Here is a 22,052-nt window from a genome sequence, read left to right on the forward strand (position 1 = left end):
TTGGAAAAATGTATTTGACATGTACTTAGAATTTTTTGTTTGCCCAACGTCTCATCCGCTAAAATGGCGAGGGGCGGGGTTTATGACCTAAATACTGCAGCCGGCACCAGGGGGCCATAGAGATGTTTTCAGCTGTCATGTCATCCATCTTCATATAAAGGCAATGCATAAAACCAAAACAATGACCTAAAACAGGCAAAAAAAATTGATGTAGCGCTGCCAAGTTAGATGATATTTGTGATATGTGATATTCACAGTGTTATTTGATTCAGTAATGACTGACATAATGCGACTTTAAAATAAAAACACACACATGAAAAACTGACAGAATCAATTGTACTAGCATTAAAGAGTGAGGCTGTAAGTTGACTTTCAAACAAACCCGCATACAGGAGCATTTACTCTAATCTGTAAAGTTACAAAAGCTAAAATGAAGGTAAATGTGATTTTACTTGCAGTCACTTTGTTTTTTCAAATATATAAATGGGCGAATCTGAGAAATATAGAAACATCTGAGATCTGACATTTGCAGCAAATAAATCAAGTTGCATGCATTAATGTCAAATACATTGTCAAAGACATGCTTTTATAACATTTTTAGAATGGAAATTTGCAAAACAAAAAATATCTAATGTTTGCACAAATTGACTAGATGTGTGCAAGTCAAGATGGAACCACACATACAGTACATTACAGTACAAGTGCAACAAATTTGGCCCCGTGTTCGTAGCTGTATCTGTTTCTGTATTGGATATAAAAAAAATTAATAGCATTTATCATCATTGGCAGCACTCCATCATCACATCCATAAATCTGTCTGCTGTGGGGGGCCGCAGCCTGGAGCCCTTTCCTCATTCAGGGCTAGAAAATCCTCAGAGGCGTTATTTTTATTCAAGGTCATCTCCAGTGCTGCCGCTCGTCGCTTCTGATTATGCAACCTTGTGTCTGCCCTCAGATTTGCAGTAATCTGACAAATGCTGAAGCAGACACTCTGTTTCGCTCCATCATGTTCTGTTTGTGTCTGCACAGCAGCAGTAGATATGGGCCCCAGAAATTCCCTGCGCTGATGACAGGCTCGGTTATCACAGTGACACTGAAGGATTAGGCTCGATGTCACGGAGTGTGTCTGCAACCTGTGCTTGTGTTTTTGCGCTTCTGTGCTTATTTTAATTTCTAATGTGTTGTTTGCGTCAGGGTTATATGCTATAGACACAGCAAATTCTGCTGCCCTATGAAGGCCTTAAAGTCAAAGCAGCAGCTACATCACTGACTCTGCGTTGTCCCTCATGTCCTGATAGCATGGCTGAACGTCCGGTCGGCTCCATCTCCGGGCGTGCTGGGATCATTATCTTAGCCAGTGGGAGTGAAGGAGGTTTCTGTGAGAGTTTCTTCCGTTGTGCAGAGTGATCACGCTGACTGGAGGGGAAAGGGGTATCGTCTCCTCTGTGACTGCAGTCCTGTTTGTTCTGAAAAAACTATCTGTGGATTGATCACGAAGGCAACAAAGTTTGTGCTCTCACAGACTCTTGCTGGTATGTAACGTGAGGCTGTTACGTTAGGTGGTCGAGCAGCAGAAACGGATGGATTTGCAGGGGAAGTGAAATACAGAATGTTGATACTGGTGGCTTTTAATGGTTTTGTTATGTGAAGAGTTGCTCTACCATTTGCTGTGAGCTTGATATGGCTTTGGCTTTTTGCTGCTGTTTCTGGATGTTTTGAATATAAAACTTGATTAATCACCCAGTCCACTGTTAAAGGCCAACTGATCTGACTTTAATCTTCCTTGCATTTGTTGGCATATTATTACATTTATTTCTGTGTTACCACCCACCAACTGTTAATCAATTGAAGAGCATAAAACCAGCAGAATGAAAGATGTTTGGCATCACCCATGTGCTCACAGGCACATGTGCACGATAAAATCAAAACAGGGCCTCACTCAGAAAAACTAGAGGACTCAAAGTTCACCGGATACCTTTTAATTATTAAAAGGTCTCCTTGAAATACAACAAGTCATGAACACAGGAGAGAAAACAATTTAGATCAGAACTTTTCTCACTGCAGGGTTTGCGTAGTTGCAGCACAAATTTGAAATACTGCAGTGGCGTTCATTTTTGGTGGGTAGCCGTAGCTTTTTAATATAAAAATCTAAATTGCATGTTGCCGTTAAATCTACACTGGTTCCCAAAGGATGAACTCTTTGGGCAACTACTAAGCTTTCTTCTAGAGCCATCCTTTGGCCCGAATGTCCACAATGCCTACAAGATATGAACTTCTTACCAGAATTCTGAGTTTACTGAGCTCATTCGTGCTCCCCAAAGGACGAATCCTGATGACTGTATTACCTGCGTCACCACCCTCAAAGACTGTAAAACCTGCAAATTTGTCAGTATGTTGTTTGTTCTAACACTCTTGTAATGCGGGGTACCCTCCAGGCTTTAGTCTTGTTGTATGATTTTAATGTGTGATTTGCTGCTGAATACGAAGTCAAAAGTAGTTACAAAGAACCACAAATAACAAATTCAAACAAACTGGAATTTATGACTACTTGTTGTTCAACTGGATATTCCCTTTTCACTTGACTAGGGCATTATATCCACTAAATATCACATAAACACATCAGCATAAGCATTCACAGGATATTTAATGAGCTTTCCACACATCTAGATCCATTTTCACCTCCGAGCCTCTGCGTCCTTCACCTACTGTACTTGGCTGGGGCCTGCTGAATATGCATCAGCAGCTGTTTTAATAGATTCTTATTCCAGCCACAGTGAATGGGGGACTAGATGTGATTTCAAAGACTCTCTGCTCACACCGAACCTCAACTTGTTTGGTGCCGTTCAGACAAACCTGGTGTGTTTACCCCGTTCATTTGTGTACTCAGTTCATTTAGGTTGGCGTGAAATACTCTGATGCGAACCAAACAACCGGACCGGGTCTAGGTACCGAAATCCAAAGGGCAGCAGACACTGGCTGTCTTCTACGGTGACAAATCATGGCGGGTTAATCCGTGATGACGCATCAGGACACATAACTGCATAGCAGAATCAACATGGAGGTCAGTCCATGAGGGCAGAAAGGGGGCCCCATTCACAGCTTTTCACAACCTTTGCTGCATGACGTCTACAGCCATGGAGAGGATTTGTATTGTAACTCCTCTATGTTTTCCTTCGCTAGTACTGACTTCTTACATTACACATGCTGCCGGTGCTGGTCACCGAGCCTCAGTGGAACACTCAGCTAAGTGACTGAGTCAGTCTGGAGTGGTAGCAGAGCTCCTGTAATGCAGCAGCAGCAGCACTTCACTAATGGCAAAGACTGTTATGCAATGTCATTTTCTGTGTGGCTGATTTCAGATTAGTAGGTTAGAGGTGAATAAGGTCAAAGCACTGCCACCAACTTGATTTCATTGTGTTGTACCAAAGTGAACCAGTTTAGCTCTGCAGACCGAGTGAGTGTGCGTATTAGAATGTTGCCTTGTGTAACTCAGTGAAGCAGCTGTTTTTCTCCTCTGCCTCTGATATAATGAACGGCTGAGACTGAGCTCTGGAAGATTGCGGGTGTCAACTAGCAGGATTTTGGGAACTTATTTGGTTCTCTTCGGACTTTCTTCATATGGGGAAGCCAGTCATAAAAGACGTTAATCCAAATGAAATACTGAGGAATGCTTCCCTCACCTCTGCCGCAAATTGCAAAGCAGGCAGGAGGAAATGCGCTGGTGCCTCTCAGAAATATATTGCTGTTTATTGTGCTGACTGTTTGGGCTGGTAAATAAAAAGTAAACAGATAAAAGTTTATTTGGCTGTAAAGGCCCCTCCTTCACAGTGCAATAAAGTGTTGGCAGATAGAGTTTAGGACACCGGTCCAAGCTCCCTCAGTTTGTTCAGTTATTTTTTTAAAACATTGAATTTGCCTTTTGGAGATGTGCTGCCTATTGTGTTGAGGATCCAGTTTGGGTTGTGCCACTTGTATCTTGTGTCAACACTAGCTGACTCTCTCTCAGCTACACAGTATAGGATTTCTGAGTGCATGATGATAGAATAATGCCCTGGTTTTGCATTATGAACCATGACTTTATATGTTAAACACACATCAAATTTCCAGCATGTTTGCTGTCAGGAGACCAAATGTGTAAGGTATGGCAAGCTCTTGGGTTACCTGTGAGGACTGATTTAAAGGTGTTACTAAACGTAGCGGTCATGATTGTTTCCTTAAAGGCTCAGTTGCCTAAGATTACAACACAATGTTTCTTCAGTGGAATGCTGTTCCTGTGAGAACTGTTCACAGCAGCATTTCTTCAGAGAACCAGGAGGCTCTTTCTGGAAATTTAAACAAATTTTTAAATGTAAATTTTCTTTGCAAAAGGGGTTTACTGTGGGACTATGTCACCTAAGGAAAAGGGAAATAACTTAACCTTCCTCTTCAAAATGAAAAGTTGAATTGACTGAAACAAAACAAACCCCTGCTCATTTCAATACACTCAGCTATAGTTCGGCCTCACTTGCTCTGGTGTGACCAGTAGCTCATGGTTAGCAACTCACTAACATTAGCAACTTAGACTCGGTTTGCTTTTACGCTACGTTTTTATGTAAAATATACATGTTTTAAATGTTTTTATCATATAAGATAAGATTTATCATTTTTACTAACAAAAACTTGTGACAGATGCTATAATTACATAACTAAATTACAGAGTGGCTTTAAACAATTGTACTAAGGCCAAACAGGATTCAACCAATAAAACAATTTGTGTGTGTGTGTACATATATATATATATATATTTACAATCAAAATGTGAATATGTAAAATGTAAAACTCTTCCTTTTTCTGTTTCCAGCATCAAGTTACTGGCAGTGCAGGACCTGCTGGAGCGGGAGGCTCTTGATAAGGTAAAGGGGAGCTGGGCACCCCACAGCTCTCTGCCTGGGTCACACTGTGTTGAAATCTGCCTTGATTTGCTGCATTGCAAATGAGATGACTCACCACACAGGGAAATGCACTACGAAGCTCTCAATCAGCGTTTCCCACTTATTAAATGTGTTGCTGTTACGCAAATTCTCCCGCTTTCATACCACTCTGTCTCTGTGTGTGTGTGTCTCTGTCTCCCGAGTGTAAATGTCTTCTATTTGTAGGCCCACATTTGGGTTTGAACTGTGCTAGCGTTCTCACTTTCATTACTATAAATATGACAGTGGTTGCTATGGGCTGGAAGGTGTCCTGTTCAGCAGTGTCGGTAATCGGGATACATTGGATTAATCTTTGAGTCACACAAAAAATTATTTAGCGAAAAGATGCTGGATAATGTTGGCTGGCAGCTGGGAGCTGTGACTGACACATTTCTTGAAAGACAAATTACATAGCAGCATCGATCATTACGGAAGCTGTAGCTTTCAAAGTTATTCAGAATTAGAGGACTATAGCAGTCTACTGCTCACTAGGGCTGCATGATATTGTAAGAAAAATCCTTTTAGATTATTTTGACAGATATTACGATTTGTGATATGATTCATGATTAATGTAAATGATCATTTTTGCATCACAATTTTCATTTTCATTATAAAACCATGATGATGTGACATTTGTTACCGAACACTTGGCCATATTGCGATTCTGATAATATTTCTATTAATTGTGCAGCCCTACTGCTCACTCCCTTACTTGTGCAGACCTAATAGGAAGAAAATAGGAAATGTATAAATACAGTAAACAAAGTAAAGACTCTTTTGCACATATTTACTACGTATTTAGTGCAAGCTCTGTCTTGGAATTACATTCTACACATTCAAAATTCCATGATTAAATCTTTTTAAATGCTTAATCCTAGATTTAATGTTAAACTTTAAAGGGGAAAAAAAAATCTGTTTTATAAGAACCAGGATTTATTATGATAGTTCTGGTTGATATAGGTCAGCATAACATTTCACTCGCCACTATTATTGTAGAGAGGTACACAGAAGAGCACGCAATCACTCTGTTGGAAACAGCTTTACAGCAGAGTTCAGTGAGATCAAGGAAATGAGAGCTCAGCTTTTTGGGAAAGATGCCTATTCTCTCTCTTTCTGACAGCGTTGTAAGAGGTTTTGATATCAATCATCTGTCTGTGTTTTACTGTAAGTCTGGAGCTGGAGGATGCAGTTAACCTAGTTAAGCATAAAGGCTGGGAGAAACAGCTGAACATCATCTGTCCAAACTTCAAAAGTATATCTACCAACACCTCAAACATTCACTAATTAACATGTCGCTTGTAATTTGTTTAATCTGTACACAACCAGCAAAGTAAAAATGACATATTGTGGTTTGAGAGGAAGTTAACAGTTTCTTGAAAAACAACCACTTAAGTGCAGCACCTCTATGTTTTGATAAACATAGACATGCACAGGTTTTGGCTAGTTGGTACCAAACCTGGCAACCTCACTGTGACAACAAGACACTGTTTATCTTGCACATAATACCCCAACAATGTTGAAAATTGTGTTTTTTAACAGTATCTACATGTTTAATTTCGTTCAATTCAGTTTTATTTATATAGCGACAATTCAATACATAAGTGATAACAGGGCTCTTTTCATTTAGAGCAGGTCAGAACAAACTCTTTGTAATATTAGAGAGAGACCCAACAATTCCCGCCATGAGCAAGCACTTGGCGACAGTAGCAAGGAAAAACTCCCTTTTAACAGGCAGAATCCTCGAGCAGAGCGTAGACTCAGGGTGGGCACCCAACTGCAAATACAAGATAATTTGTTGGATTTAAAAGTGTTTGTAGGCTAGGCTGAATGAATGTGTGTGAATGGTGAATGCAGATGTAGTGTAAAAGCGCTTTGAGTGGTCGAAAAGACTAGAAAGGCGCTATACAAATACGAAGCATTTACATTTAGTTGTTTAACCTCTGTTGCTAGTCTGTGCTGTCCAGCTCAGAACTTAATGCACAGCTATCAATCTGAACATCTCACTCTTACCTAATATAAGATAGATCCTTAAAGGGTAGGAAATGTCTTCAACTAAATATCAAGAGAATGTAAAATGAAAACATGCTAGCACTAACTGATTACAGTCGCTACGTGTGCAAGTTTCTTTCTATTTTCACTGAATTGTGCCATTTACTTCCTCCATTTTGTTAACAGGAAGGTCATCAAACACTCCCAGCCAGCCAGCTAGCTAGCTTGCTAGGTAGTTATAATACTGTCAGTTAGTAAGCTTGGTTGTTAATGAGACAATAATTTCACAAAGTGTATTCGAAAGACGTATTTGTGCCATCAGCTTCTGTGTCACAAGTGCAAACCGTACCTCTTTGAGGAGCAGTTTGTACTCCGACAGAGGAGGTTCAGTAAAAGTGGATAATGCAACAGCTATTATGCTACAAGAGCTTTCTCTGTTTTGGGCTCTCTGTTCCCTTAAATGCCAACGCTGTCAAAAGATTTGCACAGATTTGCCTTGTCCCCAGAGTAAATACTGTGGTTGCAGCGATTCTATTGAAATGACTTTAATTGATTTTGCTGCTAAAATGTGTTATTAACTGCTGGTGTGACCGGGCCTTAAGACATCAGATTTTGTGACCTCATTCTGTCAGTATGGGAAAACACTGGATAAACTCACAAACAGAAGTACTAATATATGGAATGTGCTGTACAGTCAGATCACCTCCTCTCTTCTGGGCAGAGATGTATGGTGACTATGTTAATGTAACAATGTCAGTGTATCCATAAAACGTAAGAGCAGTATGATGTGGGCTGCTCAGCCTGCACACTTGATTGCACACGTGAAATGTCACTTTCTGTTTTGGCTACCCGATGGTTCCTTGGTAGAGAAGTCAGAGTTCTGTGGAAAGGGAAGCAGGTCTGCAGCACAGTATTTTGTACAGGGAGAGGAAGATGGTGGGAGGATGAGTTACCTCTGGACAAGTGGTAACCCACATTGCAGTGTTTTCACTCCAGCCAGCCTCCCACATGGATTTTCTGCCTGATTTTCCATCTCTTCTGTCTTGTCTTGTCTTAGTCTTTAGCACTTTCACTTTGTACAGGAGTGCAAGTGACATTGGATAATGAAATAAAAACATTACAGGTGCTGCATCCATCAAGTAGTCCTTTCAACAATTAGAGGAAACCTGACAAATTCAGTTCAGAACTTTAATGATGCTGCAGAACAATAGTTAGCCTGTAGAAATGTTTTTTTATTTTTATCTTTGTAACCTCAAGATATGTCTGTGTGCTTTTGTCTCTGATGTGGTGTTAATGCATGGGGTGTGGCACATGCACACTGACTGTGTCAACTCTGGGATTTATCATCTAATAGTTTGGAAATCTTGTTCAACTAGTTATCCAATTACAACTGTATAGCTGTTCTAGGTTGACTATACAGATGTGCTCAGATTTGTTGGTACCCTTATAACTCATTGAAATAATGTTTAATTCCTCTTGAAATTTAAAGCTCTTGCATGCCTTTGGTACGTCAAGGAATAAAGCAAAGAAGCTGTGAAAAAGAATGAATTATTGCTCATTCTAAAATGGCCTGGACACATTTGTTGGTACCCCTTAGAAAAGCTAATAAATAACTGGATCATAGTGATATTCCAAACTAATTAGTTTCTTTAACAAATGTTTCCAATCCTGTCATCAGTCATTCAGCCTATTTAAGTGGAGGGAAGGTAGTCACTGTGCCGTTTGGCATTATTGCGTGCACCACGCTGAACATGGACCTGAGAAAGCCAAGCAGAGAGTTGTCTGCAGAGGAAAAGACAAGACAAGCATGGTAAAGGTAGAGGATATAGGACCATATCCAACTTTTCCTGTGACAACAGCTGCATATATTATCCAACCTCCCTGGGCGCGGCCGGAAGAGAAAAATCGACCCCACATTGAACAGAAGGATTGTGTAAATGACCAACCAAGAACCAAGGATAACTGCCAGAGAGATACAAGCTGAACTCCAAGGTGAAGGTATGTCAGTTTCTAATCCACCATCCTTCGCTTTTTGAGCGAAAGTGGTCTCCATGGAAGAAGACCCAGGAGGACTCCACTTTTGAAAGAAAGACATAATAAAGTCAAACTGGAATTTGCTAAAATGCGTATTTACTAGCAACAAACCTTCTGGGAGAATTTCCTTACCTACAGTGAAACATGGAGGAGGCTAGGTTATGTTTTTGCTGCGCCTGACACAGGGTGCCTTGAATCTATGCAGGGCACAATGAAATCTCACCACTTTCAAGGCAATCTGGTGCAAAACATACTGCCCTGTGTCAGAAAGCTCTGTCTCAGTCGCAGGTGGTGGGTCCTCCAACAGGATAATGACCAAAAACACACAGCTTAAAACACCCAAGAATGGACACGAACAAAACATTGGACTGTTCTTAGGAGTCTTCTATGAGTCCTGATCTGTATCCCATGGAACGTCTATGGAAAGAGCTTAAACTTGCAGTCTGGAGAAGGCACCCATCAAACCTGCGACAGCTGGAGCAGTTTGCTCAGGAAGAATGGGCCAAAATACCCGTTAACAGGTGCAGAAGTCTCACAGACAGCTACAGAAAACATTTGATTACAGTCACTGCCTCTAAAGCTTGTGCAACAAAATATTAGGTTGAGGGTCTCATCATTTCCATTCGTTTTATTTACAAAATTATGTCAAAATAGTTTTTATTAAATGTGGAATGAACAATGGTGGATGTTAATAACTTTTGTCATTTCACAGGACATTGTGCATTCTGCGTTTTTTTTATGCAGGGGTACTAACAAATTTGAGCACCTCTGTATATGTTGTTTGCCTCATGTCATTGTCCAATTTGACACGGATGAAAACACAGTGGTGTCGGAATGTTAGTTTGTTGGCAGAATTAAAGGCTACAAGTGAATCAGTGTGCTCCAGTCTCTCTTTTTTTTTTAATGAAGCCACAAAATCCAAATTTGGAGAAGAGCTAGTGGAGCTGAGCTGGGGTAAGCAGACTGCAACTACCGTGGCTGAACAGAATCAAAGACCGTATCCTAACTTACATCACTTTGACAACATGTAATCTGTGAAAATGTTCGTCATGATGATTTACTGGAAAATGTGGCATAACTAACCTTCGGTGAATGTACCCTGCATTCCTTTTGTAAATGTCCATTTTGTGTAACAATGTTTCCAAACGCCCATGAGAGTATTTCACTTTTAGTCATTTTAGTGGACATGTTTCCTGGACATGTGTTGTGATTAGTCACACAGAGAATGCGTGCCGGTTTTAGACTGTTGTTCTCTGTCTGATGTTTGTCGCTAAGGGAACCCTCTGTCTGTGGTTAGATTTCAAACTCATGATTAATTATACTATAAAAGGCATTACTGGTTACTATCAGCCTATAACAGCCTTTGTGTAAAAACAATAATGAACGTGCAATAACAACAATAAGAAGTAACATAACTTCCCACCTTATTAATAATTCAGACACACACACACACACACACACACACACACACACACACACACACACACACACACACACACACACACACACACACACACACACACACACACACACACACACACACACACTTACACACTTCTCCTTGTTGTTTTGTGTTGTGTGGATACTGGCAACCCCAGACACAGTACTCTGGCACTCCTCTGAAGGTTCAGTGAGTTCACTGTTCTTTGCTTCTAAATTTCTTAATTTGTTCACCCTGCTTTGAAGAGACACTTTTTTCCTTGTCTTTCAGTCTGAGTGACTATAAGTTGTTTTCACCAGGGGAAGTGAAACAAGCTTCAATCACACAACTGGATTTGTTTCAGCCTTTATTAAACCAGCCTCATGAGATTCAGATGTCTTTTTCCAAAAGAGATCTGACGAGAACCACACTTAAAACAGTATAGACGTGCAAAACAGAGCGCTTTAGCTTCCGTCAGCTTCAGTGTCACCGCTCTCATCAACCTCATTTCCAATAACAGGAGGCAGCATGCTTTCTGCAGCAAAGCTGAAGGAGGGTTTGAATTGCTGGACTCCATGGACCTGAATAATACCTTTTTAGGGTAAAATGGATAAAAGAATGTTTAAAAGCACCTAACTCATTATGGTATTTCATTCCACACAATCTATTTAAAGAAGTAAAATCCTTTTATTTTTCATTGACTTGTTATTATAGTATTGCAAAGTTAAACCTATCCACATTCCATCAACAAGCTCGCATGGCGTGGAAACGCTGTTATTCAAATAAATAAAATGAAAAAATCTCATATTCATAAAGCTAAATTAAAATAACCCCATCTTTTAAATTGTTGCTAATTGAACTAGAATGTTCAATCTCTCAAATATGTAACAAATAAGAATGCATGTCAGTAGTTGAAATGTACCCAGTACTCATTTATCCCCTTTCTAACATATTTGCATTGTAGTTTGTCCCATTAAAGACTCACGCCAGCTAACAGCACAAACCAATTAACTAACTTGTCCTAAGAATTGGTACTTGCTGCATTTAAGACTCCAGTGATGTAGTATTGTGCTTGCAAAAGAAGAGAATGATCAAACTCGATGCAGCAGTGGCTGAGATTTCCTGACCTACAGTTTGTAGCACAGGCTGTCTGTTGAAACTGTGTTGCATTAAAGCCCAAAGTAAGATGACCCTGATGACACTGACAGGTTGACAGGCTTAAGAAAGTTTTGAACTTTGTGCACTACATTAGAATGGAATGGTGAGGAGGTTTGACACCCTCTGTCTGTACTGTTGATTTACACCCAAGTTAGAAATCAGATTATTAAATCCTTGGCAGTGAGAAGTGAGCCTGTGCTTTAGTGCTTTGTTCCTATACCTGGTCTAGTCCAAGTGTCACAGTAGGACCCTTCAGCTCTGCCAGGTGATTCCTCCTTGACTGGGCTCCTTGCCAGGGCCCTGACTGCATGCTGTGCCCGCACTTTGGTGCTCACAGGCTGAATTATGAGGGTGTTTTGTTCTTTGGCAAAGTTATACTTGTGAGCAATTCCTCTTTGTACACTTTACAAGCTGAATGGCCCCTGGAGACTACATCTGAAAGTAAATCATGTTGGGGGGGGTTCTAACCTCCTGGCAACCTGAAATTGCTTTTTTAGTAGTATTATTATTTATGCAGCGGTGGGCCAGTGATAACAGAATGCAGTTCACTGTGATTGTATATCTGACTGCAGATGACCTGATAGACTGTTAGTTAGTGTTATCTAGCTTTGTAGTGTTCTTGTTAACGGTAAGGTTAGCGATTCTGGAGAAATCCAGTATCATGACAAATACCATGATACGACACAGCAAGTAATGTAACTAACGTTAGCTAGGTTGTGGGTAAGCATACTGTGGCTACAGTTGCTGCTGTGAAGCTAACATGAAGCTAACATGAAGCTTAAATGCAGAGAGGACGAGACTGTCCCTAACATCACAACAACCGCATGCCTTGGTGAACTAGAAGGTATGCTAGTAAGAGCCAGGAGTACAAACATCAGATTTTTTTTTCAGAGCACACAGAGAACGGCCGGCTGGTGGGCCGCGAGGAGTTATTCACTGAATTTGAAAAAAATATGTATATTGGATTAGAATTGCATACCCCACCTTTAAACCGTTGTGGGTTTGTGTTTCAGTCCCTGTGAGGACAAAATGTATTAACAGTTAGTAGTTTCCAGACTTCTGTCAAACAGTGTGGCCAAACACGATGCAGTTTCACAGTTGTTACAAGCGCCTGAGCTTTGATATCTTCAACTCTCTTGTCATATATTTGACAAACTTGGCAAATCCATCTCTGTCTTTTATCTTGATGCCCAAGTTGTCCAGTTGTCAAATGCCGATTGTAGCATGACAACTATATTAAAATAAAGGTGTCCGGGAAACATTTGTAGGCACCTTAGAACTAAAGTCACAGCTGCCAGCCTGCCTCTAACACCGGGTGCTCCTTCTTAACTGAGTAGCCGCAAGACAAAGAAACTTCAGTTCCTACGTCTGCTCAACATTGACTTTTAACTTTTATACAGTGTAATATAAACAGTTGTATATACAAAGTTGTCGGGTCAAGTACAATGTACTATAAATGAGCTGCTTGCATTTAATATAGCCTTTTGTTTAATTTAGAGTAGCAACACGCAGGTATTATTCAGATTCAGTCAGATTCAGTCAGTTGGTCGCCCAGTCATGGTTCTGCTCGAGGTTTCTGCCTGTTTAGAAGAGAGTTTTTCCTCCACTGACATCAAGTACTTGCTCATGGTGGGAATTGTTGGGTCAAAATAATATTACTGAGAGTACGGTCTAGTCCTGCGTCATATATAAATTGCAATGGATAACGTCAGTTTTTGAACTTCTGAATTGGTGCTATTAAAATGAGTATTTCCTTTGACATCCGTAAAACATATGTGAAAATGTCAACAGTATGGTTTAATACTACATTCAGGTAGTGACAAATTAGTAATTTACATACACACATTACATAATTCAAGACCATGAATTAAGCCCTTTGACTTTATTTATTCAAAACCACAGTTCATTCATTTGGAAGCACTATTTTTCTCTTTCTCTCTTTGACAGCAGCCAGGCTCTTTAGCTTTGTGTCTGAGTGTCTGGGGAAAATAAAAAAAAAAATACTATGTTTAGTAACTACTATGCTCTGTACACTATGCTTGATGGGAAGTTTGAGGCAATGGGGTATTTTTGTCCTGGGGCGCCCTTACAGGTTTATGTGGCCATGCATAACATTCTGTATCAAGAGAAAACTTTGTTTTGTTGCACTTACTGATGAAGAGTTAAAGGATAAAGCTACATTACACTTAACATTTATGAAGAGTTAGAGGATAAAGCTGTACATTTTGTAATTTTACAATAAGCAAGGCTAGCAGCCTGCAGCTTTAGCAAGTGTAAATGTTTGTAAGGCTTATGCTTTACTGTAGAAGACATTTATTATTATATTTAATGTTAAAGTGTTGCAGAATGTCACTTTAAATATTAATCGGTGTCATTTCAGTGTGCGTGCACTATGTGGAGTTCCTCTGATTCTCCTGGTGTTGCACGGGGAGCCTCAGGTTATATTTAGAGCCAGTGGCAAGTCGGCCAGAGCAGCAACCTGAGCCTTTATGAGCATGTTCTTCTGTGCAGCTACCTCTATTTCTTTCCTTTCTCCAACTTCTGTTATTTCCATAGCAATTTACCTTTGTCTGTTCTCCAGAACAGCAATGTTGACATAAGAGGCTTCCTCTTTCTCTCTGTATTTCCTCTGAGAGATGAGATGAGGCTATTTGAGTTCACTGAACGCTGTATTGTTTCTCAGCGACTGGTAAGCACGACATGTTTTTGCTGATGACCAGTTAATCTGCCCTCAGGTGTTAAAATTAAGTACAACACGCCAAAATAACCCTAATTTTGAAGATATTTTCATTGTTGATACCAAGAAATTCCATGTTACCAACCTGCATAGGACACCTACAACGTAAAATATGACTTATGTCTTTTAATGGCACTGCTATCTAGAAAATCTGATATAGATAAAATTATATAAAATCAGTTGGCCCTACATTTAAATATACATTATAACTACTGAAATGTAATGTCAAGTTTTATTGATAAAGCAACTTTAAAAACAACCAGAGTTGACCAAAGTGCTGAACAAAGTTATTCAGTAGAAGAAATAAAAATTAAAACCAGATAAATTTCAAACAGGCCAAACAGTTAATGACATCCAGCAAAAATGTATGTAAATATCTAGAAGCTTGTGCATCTTAAGTCTGTTAGCTGGCTGATGCTTTTTGCTGTACATCAGCATTGTGAGTGGTGGTATATACAGTACTTTGTATCAGATTCAAATTATTTTGAGTTTAGCTCAGTTTGAATTATCTCTGGTTTACTACAGATCTAGCTAAAGCCTTGAATACTCCCAGATGATGTATATTGTAACTATCTCCCAGCTGGCTTCTGCATTAACCTCCGTGTAACTTCTACTACTGTTGAAAATTACAATCCACATTTACATCATTGCCAAATGATGAAGTGCAACTAACAACAAATCTGGTAGCTATGCACAGTGCTGACGACATTTCCTTTCTCTGTTTTGTGTTTCAGTTCTGTGTAGAGTTAAACCAAGGAACGCTGGCCACGGTACGGAAGTGGAAATGGCCACGAGGGCTGTGGAAAAGTATTGTGTCTGAAAAACCCAGTGGACACTCCTGCAAGGTACGGCAACCGTCTTTAACAGCACTGAAATCCCTTTTCTTTGAATAGCAAACTTTCACAGACTGGCTTGGGACAGAAGCTGCTGCATTGCTGTATTTACCTTTGGCAGCTGATGCAACGTCCGATCAGAAATATTGGTGTAATCAGTCCTTGAGTATTCAAATCTGTTAAACCCAAACTTTTGCCAATTAGTCCCCAAATGACAGAGATCAGTCCTCACAGCGGGTTTATTTCTTATATCAAGAAAATTAGGCAGTTCAGTGTATAGTTCTCAAAGGTATCGGCGCCTAGTGGGTTTATTCAGCTCCAAGGGGTTGTCTCTCTTCTCTGCAATATCTGCTCTGACATCAGGAAGACGCTGAGCACAGAGCAGATAGCTGGGAGGAGGCCTGCTTGTTCACAGCGGAAACCAGCCAGTAGATGAACCCTTGATATAAACTTGAGCTGGGTCAGCTGAGCGTCAGTGGCCTCAATCACATAAGATGGATGGTTGAAATAACAACAAGGGGTTTTAAAATGCCCCACCACCCCCAACTGCCAGTGCATTCTGACTGTATGATAGCAGGGTATAACGTCAGTAAGCTTCGAGGGGGGTGGGGGGGGGTCTGTTAGGGAGGCCAATAGGAAAAAAAATAAATCATTCTACAGAATCAATGAAGTCGCAAAAGATGGTATCTTGTAAAACATGTGTGCACAAGATGAAACATCTCATCATCAGGAATGTGGGATTCAATGTGGGAGGACTGTGAAACAAAATGTTACTGATAGGTCTTCACGTTGCAGAGTAAGGGCAAGTAAGTGGTCTGTCCGTCGTGTTGTCCGACCGCGTCGGGAATCAAAAGTGTTTATAGTTGTTCTGAACAGCCACACTTAAAGGTGGAGAGACAAGCTGGCAGTCCTCGAGAGGGAGGAGGCTCCATGTTGTTTTAAGTATGGGGATAAGGGCGATCACAGACTCTCCTCAAAGGCTTTCGGTTTCACAGAGTTAAAGAAATGGTCAGACTATGTAACTGTGAAAATGCAAACAATTACAATGTTTTACAGACTTGACTTTTTGTATCTTTTTCCCATAATCTCAGTATTTCTAAAATCCTGCCTGCTTCAAAGTGCACCAGCACTGTGCTGGTTGGGTTTTTACATGGTCAGCATGTTTTTAAAGCTCCTACAGGAAAGGATATAAGTAACATGAGGGATGAGCTGTGAGAGAGAAACCGCACATTGTTTCATACTTTGCATGTTTAGTTTTTCATTTCATGCTGTATATTTGTTTTTTTTGGTATTTCATTCTTTACTCTTCCTTTGTCTGAGTAGCCTATGCCCCCCCCCCCCCCCCCCTCCAATCTTTCATCTGTGATACATCTCCATGTTTGAAATTAGGTCTTATGACACAGTATACTGCTGTTACCCGCCGAGAATTACCTCAAGGCTCATATTGTACTGTAGGAAATTATCCTGTTTAACCACAGTCAAGAAATCCATGCAGCATTTGCACTGCAATGAATGTGCTTCTTGCTCATCTCTGTAACAGACTGATAGTCACAAGTCAACCTTCAGTCCAGTAGGTCATATACCCTCATACACATTGCTTGCAGTTCTATAGACAGTGTCACCTTCACTCTGAATTAGAAGATCCCAGCTGAATTGTTAAAGTAGTTCAGTTAGCCTAGAGATAGTTCTTATTGATACAGTGAGCTACGTATTCAGAAGTAAACGATTCAGTTGTAATGGTGTTGAGGCTCTTTAAGAAGGGCAGTGCAATATCTGAGTCCATTTCCCATGATCCTCTTTTCTCAGGGAGTGAGCTACTCCGGCTTTCTCTGGGACAGTTCGTCTGGTATTGACCTGAAGGATGCTGCAGTCCTGGAGCCTCCTGTTGTCAATGGCAACGGGAATCATACATACCCTGGTCTCTACCTGGCTCACTTTTCTGTAAGTAATTATTCATTTCCGAAACAGACTGTAGCTTTTTTAAATGTTACATTAAAGGTTCAGTGTGTAATATTTAGGAGGATCAATTAACAGGAATGATATTTTTTCAGTGGTGTTTAAAGACCTTACACGATGAACCGGTTTTTATTACCTTATAATGAGTCAGAGCGTGTTTCGTCACTATGTTGAACACGTACGAAGAAGAAGATGAAGAAGAACAAGTAACCTTGTAATAGTAGTAATAGAGGAAGGTAAAAGCGTCTCCCAAATGAGTAAATGTAACTGTAATAGTATTAGTCGACTGGTTAATTAGAAGTAAGAAAAGTAGAGAAATTTGGACAAATGGAGGACCACATTTGTTATTTAGCATGAGCCGACAGCGTGTCGGCTTAAATCTTTACTACAAAAACAAAAATAAAGGCTACATGGGACATAAAGAAGCAAACAGAACTTTGATTTGTGCAAAATCACATATTGCAAATACATATTTTGCAAACATGTTATTTGTAATATGGATATAACGGTTAGTTTTTCTGTCCTTGTAGAGTACGCTAGATGTCTGCGTGTTGTTTAAATGCTCTGATAATCCAATACATCTTTATAGTAGCGTCCATGTTGAGTCCACATTCCGACTTAAGAGCACATGAACCCACTGAAGTCAGAAGAATGACTTCACAACTCATGAAATGGGACCATCTGAGGAGCACGTGAATGCACTGTGAGCCACTGGTTGCGATTCGCAACCCTCACCACTAGATGCCACTACAACATACACACTGAACCTTAATTGATGGGAAGGAAGTCCACGGTGAGCTTAATAAGCTATGAGCTCCCCTAAAAACATGATTTGTCTCTAAAATGGTGACAATATACTTTTTTGCCATGCATTTCTATTTTTCTGAATCTTCAATATCTGTATCTTACCTCAATCCAACAAAGGAATTATTCTCTGCCTGGTGGTGGAAGGTCTATGAACGAAACTCATTTACTAGGGAAAATCTCTTCCTGGCAATGGAATTGGCCTGTGGAGAGATAGGTGTGGAGTGTGGAGTTATAGTAAGGCTGCATCCAGCACACCCGAAGGTTTTCCTCCTTTGCTTGGCAAGGGACAAGGTTGCATGTGAATCTCTCATTGACTTTCATTTTGTAGTTGCACAACATTTTTGAGTGTAATGTACTTTTCATTTAGAGTTTTCTTTGTTCTTTGGGCTTATATCACTGTATTTTTAGGCTGAATATACAGATATTCAATACTGTATTACTTGCAGTACTTATAGTATACTATATATTTACTATACTAAGTTGTGATTACTATACTTTTTTTTTTATTTGAAAATGTGTTGCTAGGGCTGGGTGATATGGTTAAAAATGTTATCACGATAAAAACATTTAATACCATTCGATATCGATAATTATCACCATAAATCAAATCATTAATTCTTTCGATTTTAAAGGCTGATTTTTGCTCCTGAGTGAGAATTGAAGAAACCAGATGGTTAATTGTGTGGTTAAACTTTTCTCAGAATGTGACAAACACTTGATCCCTTTTCCTCAACAAAATAATTTGTGAAAAACTGTATTAGGAGCTCAGGTTGGTTGTTGCTTACAGCTGTCCTCTTCTTAGTTAATCAAATATCTGAAGCCATCACGCAGCAGCAGGAGCGACATGTGCATCTCTAAAGTGAGAGGGGTACTTTGGGCTTTTACATACATGGTTAACAGTGATAACTGCATTAATTATTCCTAACTATTAATTATCCCCAACACGCCGACAGGATTTAATGGATCTAGTTGACCTTCTGTACTTTTCTACACTTCTGAAAGTACACTATCACACACAGCTTCCATGTTTAAAGGCTTCAGGCTTCACATATGTAGCGTAGCGCAAAAGCCATCAAGTTGAGTCCTGCGCTCCATCAGAGCAGTCGGGAGAATTAGATTTGTTTCATTTGAAGAAGGTTACGGTCTCCTTACAGATCTGATGTTTTTCGTCTGCTGCCATTTTTGTTGCCAACTGGATTCCGACCAGAATTTAATGGCTGACTGTCTCCCTTAGGTTGGTTCATATGAGCTGACAGTGGTGAACATTCACATGCAGGCCACAGCTGCATTGGAAGAGTCCAACGGCAAGAACCACAACACAGATGAAGCCAAGTGTCCGCGCCTCTCCCCCAGCATCCAGGAAACACTCAAAGGTCTGTCAGGTTCTGCACCGTCCATCCACGTGTCCAACACTGTGGGTGGATTCACACAAAAAGCCCCTAAAGGGAGTGATGGATCCAAACTTAAGTGATCAGACATCATATGCGTGTCCTCTGCATGAAGGTGAATTATGAGAATTTCAGCCTGTTCTCATGCATTTTCCTCATATCTGTCTCTGCAGCTGAGAAGGAGTTGGTGGTGCTGGGAGATTTTGGCTCCCCTCCTCAGAGCTCGGAGCTGGACATACTGAGAAAGGAGAAGCTCTGTGCCCTGGTACCATCCACCCAGTTCACCAACATCAGTACCCGCTCACCACAGGGCACCCGCTGCCTGGACAACATCTGGGTGAGCCGCTCCCTCAAGAAGATCTATTCTGGTAGGTGCTCTTTATGAGTGTTTTTAGACAGTGGCAGAATTGAAGTCATTACAAGTCAAGTCTCAAGTCAGTAAATCGAGACTAAGTGAGTCTCAAGTCATTTGAGGAAGGTTCAAGACAAGTCTTGAGTCATTCGAGACGAGTCGAATTAGAGTCTTAAGCCGAAGTTAGCTTGTTGGGCTTGCCTAGTACCTGGATGGGAGTCATCTTGCGCAAACTAAGGTGCTGCTGGAAAAGGTGTTGGTCTAGTAGCCAGTAGGGGGCAGTTTTCCTTCTGGTCCTAATAATAAGATCCCAGTGCAGTGATGTGGACACTGTGCTGTAGGAGATGCCGTCTTTTGGAAGAGACGTTAAACCGAGGTCCTGACTTATTATTATTATTAAGTCTGTATCTGAAGAAAAAGTCAACCAAATTATTTGTACATACTGGGTGAAGATATGAAGACTGCATGGAGTAGGAGTGGATAAATGACCTTCTTTGGGCTCTAAGCCATCAACTCTCACACTTTTAGCATGAGACGCCTGCTCTCATGCTGCCCAAGCTAATCTGATGCCAAAGAAGAGGAAGCCACAAAGCTACTCCTTAATGAAAATAATATAGTTATATAGGTTCAATAAGCTTTCTCTGCACACAAGCCAAAGTCTGAACATCAGGCTTTTATCCACATTTTAGCACCGACATTACAAAGAGCGCAGAGGACAAACTTTGCATAGCTGTACCGAGGTGCACACGCGGACCTCAAAACCACAAAATGCCTTTCATTTATGTTGAGTTTTGCCCCATTTACTTACCCCTGTAATTTCACATCAATCACACATTGAAATACCCATAAAAATAAAACTTTTCCTGAGCTCCATCAGAGCTGTGGGGACACTTTTATTTTACCAATAAGTCAAGTCATTCGAGACTAGTTCGAGTTAAGTCTCGAGTCCAACTCAATAACACGAGGGAACGTTTCGTCACAAGTCTATAAAAAGCATAACTGCAATTCAAGATAGGAGTCTTTCCGGACTGTGAACATTACAGTGGCATTTGAATCATTTCAAAGATATGAGGTTTTCACATGGCTGAGAGCGAGCACCTTCAGTGCATAGATGTAAATGTAAATGCTCCGTATTTGTATAGCGCCTTTCTAGTCTTTTCGACCACTACATCTACATTCACCAGTCACACACATTCATACACTGGCAACTCCCACCAGGGGCAATTCGGCCAAGGCCAAGGACACCTCGACATGCAGCCTGGGGGAGCTGGGATTGACCCGCCGACCTTCCGATTGACAGCCAACCCGCTCCATCTCCTAAGCCACAGCTGCCCCGGCAGATAGAAGACCTGATAGTTAAATGTTTAAGGCCTGCTAGTTGCTGTCATTCATTTTTTTTTGTCCTCAGATTTGACCAGGTCAAATGTTTTAAAGTATGTCAAGTCTCACTGCAGACAAAACTAAGTCAATCTTCAGGTCCTTGTTTTTGTGACTTTAGTCTGACTCTACCTATTGTTCTGGTAATCGTGGCAACAGTTTTCCTCCACATGTAGCAGGACTATTTGCTGCTACATGTGGAGGTGCTACTGGTTCATGACCGTTGGATGTAAGCCATAGCAGCTTTTGTCAGATCAAAGTTGACCTTGGTACCCTTTGGTACTGTGTGTAAGTTGCATGCCGTCCCACGTGTCCGCTGACTTCCCACTTTCTTGTGTCTTTTCTGCTGCAGGCCACTGCATGGTAGTGCGGGAGGGCCTGACCAACCCCTGGATCCCAGACAACTGGTCGTGGGGCGGTGTGGCATCAGATCACTGCCCTGTGGTGGCTGAGTTTTACGCAGATGTGTCCCCTAAGGAGCTGAGCAGGTCTGGTATGTCAGTGGTGGACAGAGGAGACGTTCTGCCCAAACACGAGCGGTGACGACATCCACAGTAAAGACGGCAGCGGACGACATCAGACTTTATCCTGCCTGGATCCTGCTTTGTCTTGGTTAGTCGTGGAGCAAAGAGTTTCCTGATGAATGTGAAGAAGTGCCATGATTGCCTTTTTGGATTTGAATTTATCAATGTATGATAGTAAAGTCATAGAGCCATAAAAATGTCCTGACAAAATATATATTATGTTCTTTTAAAAAGAAATGTGCCAAACATTTTCTATATGTATATAAAATAAAGAGAAATGAATAGTAGCTGTGTCTGAGCTCTAATTTATGCAAATAATTGCAGTATCTCATCTGAACTGCTCATCTGTCCTGTCAGTTGAGAGGATGATAACATCTCAGCTGTAGAGCTCCTGAAGGCTGCACTCTTAAATTATGTAAGCCGGGTCTCTGTGCACACGCGTGAGCTGCCATCGTCCTCTGTGATGGAAATGAGGTGCCAGGGCAGAGTGCCATCAGAGGACGTTGCTGCGGCCTCAGCTGCTCATTA

At 40.8% G+C, this 22,052-nt stretch overlaps 1 protein-coding gene across 2 annotated transcripts in view; it reads left to right on the forward strand.

The window, feature by feature from the left end:
- eepd1 (endonuclease/exonuclease/phosphatase family domain containing 1) overlaps positions 1-21,734 on the forward strand; it is a 31,938-nt gene extending 10,204 nt beyond the window's left edge. For both annotated transcript variants that reach the window (XM_038724852.1, XM_038724851.1), the window contains 6 exons: positions 4,841-4,892; positions 15,022-15,132; positions 16,927-17,061; positions 19,118-19,256; positions 19,445-19,639; positions 21,353-21,734. In XM_038724852.1, the coding sequence (XP_038580780.1) occupies positions 4,841-4,892; positions 15,022-15,132; positions 16,927-17,061; positions 19,118-19,256; positions 19,445-19,639; positions 21,353-21,543 (823 nt within the window). In that variant the 3' untranslated portion in view covers positions 21,544-21,734. The remainder of the gene's footprint in view (positions 1-4,840; positions 4,893-15,021; positions 15,133-16,926; positions 17,062-19,117; positions 19,257-19,444; positions 19,640-21,352) is intronic.
- The last annotated feature ends 318 nt before the right edge of the window (positions 21,735-22,052 follow it).

Source organism: Micropterus salmoides, unplaced genomic scaffold, assembly GCF_014851395.1.
Source record: "Micropterus salmoides isolate LMB-PRFRI ecotype aquatic unplaced genomic scaffold, ASM1485139v1 Ms_hic_scaffold_17, whole genome shotgun sequence".
Taxonomy (NCBI): domain Eukaryota; kingdom Metazoa; phylum Chordata; class Actinopteri; order Centrarchiformes; family Centrarchidae; genus Micropterus; species Micropterus salmoides.